Source organism: Crocuta crocuta, unplaced genomic scaffold (genome assembly GCF_008692635.1).
Source record: "Crocuta crocuta isolate KB4526 unplaced genomic scaffold, BGI_CrCroc_1.0 scaffold334, whole genome shotgun sequence".
Classification (NCBI taxonomy): domain Eukaryota; kingdom Metazoa; phylum Chordata; class Mammalia; order Carnivora; family Hyaenidae; genus Crocuta; species Crocuta crocuta.
This window is the reverse complement of record NW_027533260.1, coordinates 3,061,022-3,074,061: the sequence shown is the minus strand read 5'-3', so window position 1 is coordinate 3,074,061 and position 13,040 is coordinate 3,061,022. Positions and strand designations below refer to the sequence as shown.

The following is a 13,040-nucleotide window of genomic DNA, read 5'->3' as shown; positions in this document are numbered from 1 at the left end:
CATGAAAAGGAAAGGCCAGGGGTAGGGGATGCAGGGGTGGGGTGGGAGCGCGGACCCCCAGATCTAGGACAGGGAAAGTTGGCCAGGGGCCTCCGGGAAGGAGGGGGATTGAATGGTGAGCAGGGTCTTAGCCCCTCCCCAGCTCCCTTGTCTCCTGGGGACTCTCCTCCGCCCCCTCTCTTTCTCCCTCTCTGAGCCCCTTTTTCCTGGGTCTCTACACCTCAGACCTCCTAATCCCCCATTTCTCTGACACTTCGCACCCTCTGCCCAGCCCCGCATACCTGACACCCCGTATCTCTCTGTCCCCCATCTCTCCACCCCTGCTTCCCTCTGCATCCCCCTGCCCGCATCGGTCTCCCCCCTCACTGGCCGTCCCTCTCCCTCTCTCCTCTCGCTCTCCCCTCCCTTCTCAGAGCTATGAGTCTGCTATTAATACCCCCGCCAAGGACCTTGAGGGCATCCAGGCCCTGAGCACCCCTAGCCCCAGGCTGCCACCCCTTCCTCAAGGTTCTGGAATACCCTTCCAGCCTGTTCTGAGCACCAGGATTAGGGTGGGGAGAGAATGTTGGAGGTGGGGGGGAACGGGCTGCCGTCTGCAGCACGACGCGAGGTGGGGGGGTGGACTGTTGATCCAAGTGGCCTCTCCTCTCTTCTGTGATGGATTGGGGGTGAGTGCTGGAGACAGGGACACCCCAGGAATCTCTGGCACCCTCCTCCTCCTCAGCTGGAGGACAGCCTGTGCTGTGTACAGGACCTGAGTGGGGCGACAGGAGGCTGGAGCTGGCGGGGGCTATTCGGAGGGGGGGTCCCAGGATGTTGGGACTGACGGGGTTTGAGACAGAAAGTGGGTCCTTAAGGGAGAAGAGAGCTACGGGCCTGGACTCCTGGGGTTCTGGGCAGAGAGGAGGCTGGGTGCCCAGTTTGGGGGCAGGAGGGGGCCAGGACTCCTGGGTCCTGGCAGAAGGCAGAACTGAGCACCTGGGCTCCTGGGTCCTGGGGATGGAAGGTGCCGAGAGCCAAGACTCTTGAGTCTTTATAGGAGAAGTTAGAGCTTCTGAGTCTGAAGGATGAGGGGGCTGGGGGCTCAGTCTCCTGAGTCTCTGATGGGGCAGGGGAGGAGGGTCTGGCTCTTTGGACCAATGGGAATGGATCTGGGGACTGAGATTTAGGAGGTGGACCTTGGGGGCCTGGGCAATGGGGTCCCTGAAGGCATAGGTTCTGGACAGGGCCTCCAGAAGACCCCAGCAGCTGGGGGTGCCCCGTCTCAGACCCTGGAGGGGTGGGACACTGCCCTCCCCGATGGCGGACTGGGCAGTCAGCTTCCTGAAGGGTGGGGCTGGAGCTGTCCTCCTGGACCTCAGCGGGGAGCAGGACCCTGAGGTCCCCAAGGACCGAGGCCAAGCAGGGGTGGGTCTGAGGCAGAGGAGAGTCGGAGGGGGAAAGGAGGAGANTGAGCACTGACTGAGCCAGCTGCTTGGGGAAGGGCAGAGGAGAGGAGGGGCGGGGGGGGAGAGCCAGGATTTGGGAGGGACGGGCATACTAGGAGTCCCCACCCCCATCCCTGGGGTGACAGTGGCCCAGGATCCCTGGGAAGGCAGGTGGAGGAGGGCGGAGCAAGGCCTCTAGGCAAGGGAGGGGGTGTGGGCCTTTCCCCCACCCTGGTGATCTGTGGGGTAGTGGAGGCCTGCGCTACCATGGCAACTGGACAGACGCCTGATTGACAGCCAAGAGTGAACTCCTCCCTGTCTGGACCCCCTCACCCCTTCAGGAAGCCCCTAGGGCAGACTCTCTCTGGGAACCAGGAGTTCGGACCCCAGTGCCCTCCTCCTTCAGACCCAGGAGCCAGGAGTCTGGGCTCCCAGCCCGACCACCCCAGGCGGCTAGTATTCAACAGGGGACACAGGAAGAGATGCTGTATTTCCTCTCATTTCCTTAATTGCTCTGGGCTGGGAGCCAGGGACCCCCGCCTCCCCACCCCAGCCCTCCACAGCTGTGCCCCCCAACCCTGCAACCCAGCCTGGGCTGTGACTATCTAGCTCCCATTGAGAACGGGGGTGGGGGGGGAGAGAGACAGGGACAGGAGTAAGGGGACAAAAACAGGTTGGGGGTTGTGGTCAAGGTGGGGGGTAAGGTCCAGGGGGCGTTTTCTCCCCTTGGGATGCCTCACTCATTTTTCTCTCTTCTTTCTCTCCCCCCACACACCTGACCCCTTTTCCCTTTCTCCTTTTTTTTTCCCCCTCACTTTTTCTTCCTTTTATTTTTGATCCCTCCTGCCACCCGCCTTCCTGGCCTTCCTTTCATGTCTGTGCTGGGCACCTCCCTGGTGGGGGTCTTGATCTTTGCCTTGGTTCGCTATTTCTGTCTCCCTGTGTTTTCGGTCTGCTCTGCCTGCCTCCTCCCTCAATCTCTGCTCTGCCTGTTTCTCCATCTCTTGTGTGTCCATGTCTCTTGGTGGCCGTGGGGTCTGTCTCTGTCTTTCTGGGCTCCTTTCCATCCTCCTCCCTCTGTCCAACTTTCTCATCTCTCTTCTCTCTCCCGCCTTCCTTGCCTGTCTCTGCCATCTCTCCCTGCCTATCATCCCCTCCCTATTTGTCACTCTGGCTTATCTCTGTCTCCTTCCTCTCTGGGTCTCTGTCACTGAGCCTCTCTCTGTTCCCGTCTGTTTCTCCTTCCATTTCTCTCCTTGTGCCCGTCCGTGTCTTCCTGTCTCCCTGGGTCTCTCTCTGCTCCTATTCTGTTCCCATCTCTGTGGGCTACCCGTCTGTCTGTCCTGTCTCATTGTCCTCCCCCTTCTCGCCCTGTCTTTTCCCTACCTCTGCACCTGCTCTGTCCCCACTCCTCACCTCTACTTTCCCCGCCTCTGTGGCTCTCCCTTTGCCCGGCTCTTTCCGTCTCTGGTTCTCCCTGTGCCTGGGTCTCTCTCCGTCCTATTACCCCAACGGTTCCCCCTCCTGTCTCTGCGTCTCTCCTTCCCTGTATCTCCTCTTCTCCGTGCCTCTCTACATCTTGTCCCCCCCATCCCCGCCCCTGTCTCCCCATCTCTGTGTCTTCCTCTCATTTGTGTCTCTCTCGGCTCCCGGGGTCCCCCCGGCTCTGTGCGCTCCCCTCTCCCNCTAGGTAAGGGGCGGGGTTGATTTGGAGGGGCGTGGTCTACACGGGACTAGCGCTGTCGGGCGCGGGACTGACCGACTTAGGAGCAGGGTCTGAGAGAGGCGGTGCGTGGACGGTCAGAGTATGGGGAGGGTTGAGGGTCTGCGGGAGAAGCGAGTCAGGGGAGGCAGTGGAACGCGGGGAAGAGGCGGGGCGGGCCAGCGAGGGACGGGGACTGGTTACAAACAGGGACCCGCCCGAGAGACGGCAAGCTCTGAGGGCGGGGTGGGGTCTGGGATCAGCAAGGGGGGAGTCGGTTGGAAAGGAATGGGGTTTAGGAAGGGGTGAGGTGTAGTGAGGAGGCGGGAGCCAGGAAGGCAGGGAGAGGGCCAGGAAAGAAGGTCCTGAGGTCAGGGTACTGAGAGACAGGCAGGGGCTTGGCCTGTAGAGCATGGGCTCTAGAGGTCGAGCTAGAAGGACGGAGCTATGCGGCGAAAGGAGGAGTAGAAGGGGAGGAGCCGTTAGTGAGAGGTGGGTTGGGGAAGGGGAGTCAGGGAAGGGGCAGAGCGAGCTGCTGAGGAGAGGAAGCCAGGCCAGGACCGTGGCAGGGCCTACGCTCTGGACTGAAGGGGCGGGGTCTAGACAAGCAGACGGTCCCGGGAGTGGGGGCTGGGCAGAGGCACACCCCGGTTGCAAAGTGTGGAGAGAATTCCGGAGGGTGGGCCTGCGAGGATGAACGCCCCCCAGAGTGGCAGGCCCAGCCGAAATGAAAGATCAGACCCAGGACCCTGCAGGGGAGAGGGGGCGGAGGCTGGAGCTGGCTGTGGCCTGGAAACAGGCCTGCAGCCCGAGGGCACAGGGGGACCAGCTGGAGTGACTTCTGGTAGGAAAGGACAGAGCTGGACCAAGTCTGGGGTGCGGACTGCCAAGGCGAAGGGATCCACTAAGAGGAGGAGCCTGAGAAGGGGCGGGGCCTGTCCAGGGGTGGAGCCAGGGTTACAGAGGTGCTGCTTGCTGTGGATGGGGCCATCTGAGTGGGCGGAGCCTAAGTCTCCACCAGGTCCTTGCTGTGAGGGCCGGTGGCTTTGTGACTAGGTCAGAATTACATCCTGGGATTCATAGCTCTCTCTTGACCAGAGCATTCTGGGAAGGGCCTCTGGCCAACTTTCTTCTTTTAGACAGGAGTTGCCCAGAGATTTGCAGGCAGATCCCCTTCGAGGTGATTACTTATTACACCCTGGCTGCCACCTTTGTGGCATACAGATGAGATGCGGCTCCTCCTGCCTGCATTGCCGCTGAGAAGTGTGGCCCCCTCTGTTTATGTCACATAGGCCCTTCCCCTTNCCCCCCGCCAGCACACTTCCCTCCCCTTCTGGGAAACGTAGTCCCTTCAGTGTCTCTGGATGGAAAAAGGCGTGGTCCTCGCAGGGCCATCATGCCTCCATTGAATGCTGGGAACGTGATCCCCTCAGCATATCTCCACCTCCCAAGGATGAGGCTCTCTCAGGATTCTCGTTGCATGCTGGGGGGCCCCGTCCCCTCAGGACGACTGTCCAAGTCTCCTACCCATATACCCCCAGGCACACGCCTAGGAAGAAAGTCCACTTCTTCTCATTGAGGGCTGACTCTGCCAGGGCTCTTTTAGGTTCTGGGGAACACAGGTGTGAAAGAAAAAAAAAATGACAAGCCCCCTGCTCTCTTATGTAGTTTGCATTCTAAGGGGGAGACAGAAAGCAAATAGCAGGTCGTGAAATCTGTCCTGGAGGAAAGGGAATGACTGAAGATGGGGCTCCCGTAGATGGCAGTCAGGGGAGGCCTCCCCGAGGAGGTGGTAAGTGATCTGGACTTGACGAATGAGGAGTGCTAGGTCCAGCATGAAGGAGCTGGGGGAAGGTGTCCCCGAGAGAGAGGAACCAGCTAAGGGCAAAGCCCTCGAAGTTGGAAGGAACTTGATGTGTCTGAGGAAGAACGCAGAGGTGGGGGTGGGGGGAGGGGAGATGAGGTCAGAGAGGCAACAAAGGCCAGTTCATCCAGGGCCTATGGACCACAGTGAGGACTTTGGCTTTGACTACAGGGTAGAATTATTGGGAGGTTTTCAGTCCAGAAGGGATTTGATCCAATTGGTATTTTGAAAAGATGACTCTGGCTCCTGGATGGAGAATGGACTGGAAGATGAAAAAAAAAAAAAATGTTAGCAGAGAGGGGTCAGGAAGCTGTGGTAGTTGTCTAAACAAGAAAGTGGCCAACAGGGATTGTAATAAGGTGGTCGCGGAAGAATGGATGACTGGGGTTATGTTTTGAACAGAGAGCCGAGAAGACTGGAAGATGGCCTGAATCAGGCATGAGAGAAAGACAGGGAAAGGACGATTTAGCTTTGAGACCTGAGCCTCTGAGTGAATAAGGATAGGAAGAGAGGGGACAGATGCGAGGCCAGGGGAAAGATCAAGAATTCTGGTTTTGACATGCTAATTTTGAGATGCCTCTTGGAAATCCTGGAGGAGGTTGAGTAGAAAGGGGGATGGGTCTGTCTGAAATTCAGGAGAGAAGTAGTAACTGAGCCAGCAACATTCAGTCCAGGGTATTAGAACTTTTCTGCAGTGATGAAGGTGGTCTGTATCTGCTTGGTCGAGTATGACAGCCACTAGCTATGTGCTTTATTGAGAGCTTGATATGTGGCTAGTGCAGCCAACGCACTAAATGTTATTTAACTTCAATTAATTTAAATGGGTAGCAGCTACCACACTGGATAGCACAGGAGACAGTATTTATTTATTTTTAATTCTTTAAAATTTATTTCTGAAAGAGAGAGGGAGAGAGAGACAGCATGAGCAGGGGAGGATCAGAGAGAGAGGGAGACACAGAATCCGAAGACAGGCTCCAGGCTCCGAGCTGCCAGCACAGAGCCCCACGCGGGGCTCGAACCCACGAACCATGAGATCATGACTTGAGCCGAAGTTGGATGCTTAACCGACTGAGCCACCATTATTTATTTTTTAATGTTTATTTATTTTTGAGAGAGAGAGAGAGACAGAGTGCAAGAAGGGAGGGCAGAGAGAGAGAGGAGAGGAGACACAGAATCCAAAGCAGGCACCAGGCTCTGAGCCTGACATGGGGCTTGAACTCATGAACTGTAAGATCCTGACCAGAGTGGAAGTCAAACACTTAACCAACTGAGCCACCCAGGCGCCCTATGGAGACAATATTTAAATATGTGGGTCTGGAAGAGGTCACCAGGGAGGGAGGACAGAGGAGAAAAGACCAGAGAAGACTAGGGCACTATGGCATTTAGAATACTGACTGAGGAATTGTCCAACAAAGGAAACAGAGAAAGAAAAGTCATGGAGGTAGGAGCTCTGCAAAGCTTCTTCTTGCTGGGAGAGACAGTACCTTAGCACCCTCGTTGCATGCTGGGAGATGTAGTCCCTCTCGGTGGATGCTGGGGACTGTAGTTCCCTCCCTGGATACTGGGTGTGTTCTAGGGTAAGGTTAGCTGCTGTAACAGATAAACCCTCACATATTGGTGGCTCAACCCAATAGAAGGTTGTCACTTATATAAAATCCAAACAGGTGTCCCTGACTGGAGGGGGGGGGCTCTCCTCCAAGAGATGACTCAGGGACTCAGCCTCCTCCCTCTAGTGGCTCTGTAATCCCCGGGGACCTCAGAGTTCTCTTCTGGGGCCTCTGCGCCTGTCCTCAGGCAGGGAAGAGAGTAAGGTGCATGGGGGAGAGCTTTTACGGAAAGGCCTAGAACTCAGTCATGTGGCTAAACCTAACCCAGGCCTAGCTCTGTGCACCAGCAAGGCAAGGAGAGGGGTTTGGGGAACAGCTAGTTGGTCTGCCATACTGAGAGCTGTGACCCACCAGCAGCCACTGGGATGCCCTTATCAGCCGCTGGGAGATGGGCTCCCTCTTGACCACTGAGAACTGAAGGCCCCGTGTGGACAGCTGGGAGCTGTGGTCTCGGCATTTGGAGGCCTGACATCCCCCTCCTCCCGCGCAGGAGAAGGGCTCCACCTTCCTGCAGCTGGGCTCGTCCACGGAGCAGCAGCTCCAGGTCATCTTTGAGGTGCTGGAGGAATACGACTGGACGTCCTTTGTAGCAGTGACCACGCGTGCCCCTGGCCACCGGGCCTTCCTGTCCTACATCGAGGTGCTGACTGATGGCAGCATGGTGGGCTGGGAGCACCGCGGGGCACTGACGCTGGACCCTGGGGCGGGCGAGGCCGTGCTGGGTGCCCAGCTCCGCAGCGTCAGCGCGCAGATCCGCCTGCTCTTTTGTGCCCGCGAGGAAGCCGAGCCGGTGTTCCGGGCAGCCGAGGAGGCCGGCCTCACCGGGCCTGGCTACGTCTGGTTCATGGTGGGACCACAGCTGGCTGGAGGCGGAGGCTCAGGCGCCCCTGGAGAGCCCCTTCTTCTGCCAGGAGGCGCCCCACTGCCTGCCGGGCTGTTTGCGGTGCGCTCGGCCGGCTGGCGGGACGACCTGGCCCGGCGTGTGGCAGCTGGCGTCGCGGTGGTGGCCAGAGGCGCCCAGGCTCTGCTGCGTGACTATGGCTTCCTGCCCGAGCTCGGCCATGACTGTCGTGCCCAGAACCGCACCCACCGAGGGGAGAGTCTACATAGGTGAGTGGGGCTGGTGTAGGAGGGCTGTGGGGAGCCTCTAGGGCTGGACTACCCGCTGGCCGAGCAGCCTCCGATGGGTCACGTCCGCTCTCAGAGCCTTGGTTTTCCCTTCTGTAAAATGGACGTAGTTGGGTCTCCTTCCTGGGGTTAAACCAGGCAACTCGGAAAAAAAACACCCAAGATCCAGTGAGTGTATTATGCTAGTTTGTGATTTTCAGATGATTTTTTTTTCACAGTGTAATGTCTTTGAAATCAAGATATGCTTTACAATTGATGGCTTATCACAGTTTAATTGGCAGCACATTTTTCTTTCTTTGTGGTACATAAAAATGGAAATATGTCTTAAAGATTTATTTATTTTTGAGAGAGAGTGCGCAAGCAGGGAAGGGGCAGAGAGGGGGGTGGGGGACAGATCGGCCAGCACGATGAGGGGCTCGAACTCACAAACTGTGAAACCATGACCTGAGCCAAAGTAGGATGCTCAACCGACTGAGCCACCCAGGCGCCCCGAGGTACATATTAGACTTGATGACACCTTAGATGAGATGAAATGCATCCAGAGTGTAAGCTGGGTCGCAGTAACAAAATGACCCAACAATTCAGTGCCCCAAACAAGGTAGAAGTTATTCTGTCAAACCAGAAATGAGGGGCACCTGGCCAGTTCAGCCGGTACAGAGTGCGACTCTCCATCCCTGGATTGGATGTTCGAGCCCCACGTTGGGTGTAGAGATCACTTAAAAATNTAAAGGAGCGCCTGTGCGGCTCAGTTGGTTAAGCGACCGACTTCGGCTCAGGTCATGATCTCACTTCTCTTGGGTCCAATTCCCGCGTCGGGCTCTGTGCTGACATCTCAGAGCCTGGAACTTGCTTTGGATTCTGTGTCTCCCTCTATCTCTGCGCCTACGCACTCAGACTCTGTCTCTCTCAAAAATAAATATATTTTTTAATTTAATAAAGTAAAATCTTTTTAAAAACTCAGAAATGAGTGTTCCAGATTATAGGAGGCTCTGTTGTTCCATGTGATCGTTCAGGGACCCAGGACCCTCTCACCTTGTTGCCCTGACCCCTTCTTTCCACGGTCCAAGGTCCAAGCTGCGACGGTAGCTCCTGAGAAGGGGGAAAGAGAGGAAGTGGGGAGCAAGCAATCTCCTTTTTTGGGCAAGTGCTCCAGCCGGGACAAGGCCTACATCCCATTGGCGAGAATGACGTCATGGGTCCGGGGCTGCCTCATTGGTTGTTGACAGTCGCGTCTATGCAAATTGGTTAGACGGCAGTTCTGATTGGCCAGCGCCTGCGCCGCGCAGATCGTGGAGGGTTTGAAGGTCCCTCCTGCGCGTGGGGGGCGCTGGCCGCTGGCAGCCCTGGGACTGTGGACTCCGGTGGACAGGTGCGCGCCCAGCTCGCACGCTGTTTTTAGAAGAGAACAGGGTTTGGAGGGAAACAGCACCTCCTCCGCCACAGGAAGCGTCGCCAGGAAGGAATAGAGGAATCTGGTGACAGAAGAGTGGAAGGCGAGCCCTTTGATCCCGAAACAAGAGTGAGCGGAGCTTAGGAAGAGGGGATGGGTGGCGAAAAAAACCTAGGGGAGGTGAACTGTGAATTTGGTGACTTGGGGAACAGAATCCAGGGACAAGGGGGGTGAGAAGAGCATCCGTCGTTCATAAATACTTACTGAGCGCCCGCTGGGAACGAGGGCTCGTGCTGGGCGCTGGGAACACAGAGATGAATAAGCCCATGGACTTCTCTTCAAAGAACACAGGGTCCTGGAGGGGTGGCAGACAGGGATGGGATAATGACAACACAGTGTGATGCTTGCAGTCATGGAGGTGGCGCGGGCATTGTGGGAGCGCCAGCAGGAGTGACTGTCTGAGCCAAGACATTTCTGGTTGCAGGAAGCGGAGACTCATTCAACTTTCCTGAGGGAAAAGGGGGTTTATTGGAAAGATAAACACGCACAGCAACCCAGACGCCAGGAATTGAGGCCAAGCCCGGGGACCGGCTACTCTTTCATCTCTTTTTGTCTCCCTCTTACTCTCCCCTCCCTGCCTCGCCCCTCCCGCCTCTCCCCCCGCCCCCTTGGACTTGCCACTCCAGTTCTTTTCTTACCACTGCTTACCCAGTCTCCGCTCTCTGCTAAACCTCATCGTTTCTTCCCATCCTGTCTACCACCCATCCCCCCAAATCTCGCAGCCAATGTCTTCCCAAAAGAGGAACTTCATTGGCCCCAATCAGCCTTCCAAACTAGGCTACACAGTCACGGGTCAGCGTACAGAGTCGGGGAGGTTTCCGAGATGAGATCTCTGAGCTGAGACCTGACAGATGAATTGCTCATCCATTCATTCACTCATTCATCCATTGAAAAGCCCCTTATCGAAAGTCTTCCATGTGCCAAGCACTGCTTTAGGCACAAGCGTATATAGTATTAGAATAAGGTCCCCACATCTCATAGAGCTTTCCGTCTCATGGGGACAAAACAGCGAATGAGCAAGGCAAGGAAGAAGAAATACCAGCAGGTGATGAAACAGGTACAATGTGATAAGAAATGCCCAGGATTCCAGGTTAGGTGAGGTCGTCTGGAAAGGTCTTTCTGAGAAGGTGGGATTTGGAGGTTAAAAAAAAAAAAAAAGGGAAAAGGGAAAGAGCCAACTGTGGAAAGGTTTGCATGAAGAGAAGGGAGAGCAGCTGGTGCTGAGGCCCTCGGGCTGGAATTGCCTGTTTGGGAGCCTGAAACAAAGCCATTGTGGCTGGAGATGAGGACTTGGGGAAACAAGGGAGGCCCATGGGCACCCATGTGCGTGTAGCGCCTTTGGGCCGGGTTAAGGGGTTTGGATAGGATTCTAAGAGTGGCTGGGAGTTCACCAGAAATAGTGAGTATTCCGGGCAGAAAAATCAACATCGTACAAAGACCCAGAGGGGAGAAAAACTCAGGCAGGTTTGTGGACCCACAACAGCTCAGGGTGGATGAAGGTGGGAGAGTTAGGGGTCGGGGGAGATGAGGCTGGGGAAGTAGAGGGGGCCAGGCCATCAGGGCCTTGAATGCCAGGTGGAGAGGCTGGACTTTGTTCTAGAGCACTGGGGAGCCATGGGTGGGGGGCGGAGAGCAGGGAAGAAGTGGAGTCTGTTTTGCATACAGAAAGACCCCTCTGGGGTGGAGTGTGGAATAGACTGGAAATGAGAGAATGGGGGTTGGGGGCCAGGCAAGAGGCTGGGGCAGGGGTCCAAGGAGTCTGTGGCGATGGAGAGGAGGAATGAGACGGAGAGGTCCTGGGGGCAGGGAGGTGGCGCTTGGGGACTGATGGCCTGGGCAGGGGGAGCAGGGAGGCGAGGATGACCACTGAGGGTCTGGCACAGCGACCAGGGCCATGGGGCAGAGGTTCACGGTACAGGGACCATTGCACAGTGAAGATTATCTGGGAGCCCCCAGACCCTCTGGGGCTTCTCCCAGAGGAAGGGACCCTTGAGCTGAATCTTGAGGACATAAGAATCAGTCAGGGTGAGAAGGGACAGAATAAACATCTTCCAGGCAGAGAGCACAGCACCTACAATGGTCTAGAGATCATTGATGTGTCTGGGGGACACTTTGTTGTTATTGTTGTTGTTTTAAATTTATTTATTCCTGAGAGAGAGAAACCGAGCGAGCAGGGGTGGGGCAGAGAGAAAGGGAGAGAAAGAATCCCAAGCAGGCTCCTCACTGTCAGTGCAGAGCCCAGACTCGGGGCTTGAACCCACAAACCACGAGATCATGACCTGAGCTGAAATCAAGAGTTGGATGCTTAACCGACTGAGACCCCTGGGCACCCATGGTGTGGGTGTTTTTTAATAATTATTTATTTTGAACGGAAAAGAGCATGAGTGGGGGAAGGGAAGAGGGAGAGGGAGGCAGAGAATCCCAAGCAGGCTCCGAGCTGTCAGCCCGGAGCCTGACACAGGGCTCAACCTCATGACCCATGAGATCATGACCTGAGCAGAAATCAAGAGTCAGATGCTTAACTGACAGAGCCACACAGGTAACCTGGGGGGGGGGGGGCAGGTTGCATTCAGGGGCGCAAAAAGGGGCTTGGGGCCGAAAGAGTTTGAGGGTAGGAAGGGATCAGAGATGTGGCTGCCCCAGCAGGTGGGGCCAGACACACAGGGCCTCTAAGACCTCAAAGTCAGGCTGAGGGTCTGGGACCTCGTTCAGGGGACACTGCGCAGTGAGGACAGAGGACCAAGCAAAGAAGACGTGGGTGTTCAGGATCTTGGGGGGAGGCTCCAGCCAGGGGCTGAGGCTGGTCCATTAAACGGGGATTTTCTCTACCTTCAGCCACCTAGGTCCAGTCTGGGTACCCACATGTCCCCTCCCTTCCTCCTGGGCAGGTACTTCATGAATATTACCTGGGACAACCGGGATTATTCCTTCAATGAGGATGGCTTCTTGGTGAACCCCTCTCTGGTAGTCATCTCCCTCACCAGAGACAGGACTTGGGAGGTGGTGAGTCCCAGCCCCAAGCTCAGGCATAGAGGGTGTGGGGACCCAGACGCCTGGGTCCTGGCAGAGATAAAGGGCTGAGGCCCTGGACTCCCGCCTCTGAGGGAGGGAGGAGTCTGGACTTCCGGGTCCTGGGGCAAATAAGTGGGATCCCAGACCTGTGGGTTCTAAGGGGGTCCAGACTCCTGCATCTAAGGGAGAAGGAGCTGGGAGCTCTGAGGAAGGAGNGGACCCAGAAGGAAACCTGAGTCTTCTTCTCTTGGCCAAGGTGGGCAGTTGGGAGCAGCAGACTCTCCGCCTAAAGTACCCGCTGTGGTCCCGCTACGGCCGCTTCCTGCAGCCAGTGGATGACACACAGCACCTCACCGTGGCCACGCTGGAGGAGAGGCCCTTTGTCATTGTGGAGCCCGCTGACCCCATTAGTGGCACTTGCATCCGAGACTCCGTGCCCTGCCGGAGCCAGCTCAACCGCACCCACAGGTGACAGCCCCGGCGCCAGGAGCTCCAGCTTCAAAGTCCCTTGAAGCGCAGCGGTCCTGGCCCCAGCCCCCTCCTCCCTTGGAACTCAGAACCCGCAGAGCCCTCCAGCCTAGTCAGCTTGGACAAGTCACGGAACTCCTCTGAGCCTCAGTGTCCCCAGAAAGCGCTAACCATAGTGTTAGCGGCTGCTTGTCTCTCCCTCCGTACCCTCACCTCATGGGGGAGTCTGGAGTGGGGGGTCCCCAGCATCCCCAAGCCTGCTCGCTCCCCGCAGCCCTCCCCCGGACGCCCCCCGCCCGGAAAAGCGGTGCTGCAAGGGCTTCTGCATCGACATCCTGAAGCGGCTGGCGCAGACCATCGGCTTCAGCTACGACCTCTACCT

At 56.8% G+C, this 13,040-nt stretch overlaps 1 protein-coding gene across 1 annotated transcript in view; it reads left to right on the top strand.

Annotated features, from left to right (window-relative positions):
* The first annotated feature begins 1,299 nt into the window (after nt 1–1,299).
* GRIN2D (glutamate ionotropic receptor NMDA type subunit 2D) overlaps nt 1,300–13,040 on the top strand; it is a 35,519-nt gene continuing 23,778 nt past the window's right edge. Inside the window, exons 1-5 of the mRNA XM_077747172.1 lie at nt 1,300–1,407; nt 7,091–7,710; nt 12,067–12,181; nt 12,447–12,658; nt 12,933–13,005. Coding sequence (XP_077603298.1) covers nt 1,300–1,407; nt 7,091–7,710; nt 12,067–12,181; nt 12,447–12,658; nt 12,933–13,005 — 1,128 coding nt within the window. The remainder of the gene's footprint in view (nt 1,408–7,090; nt 7,711–12,066; nt 12,182–12,446; nt 12,659–12,932; nt 13,006–13,040) is intronic.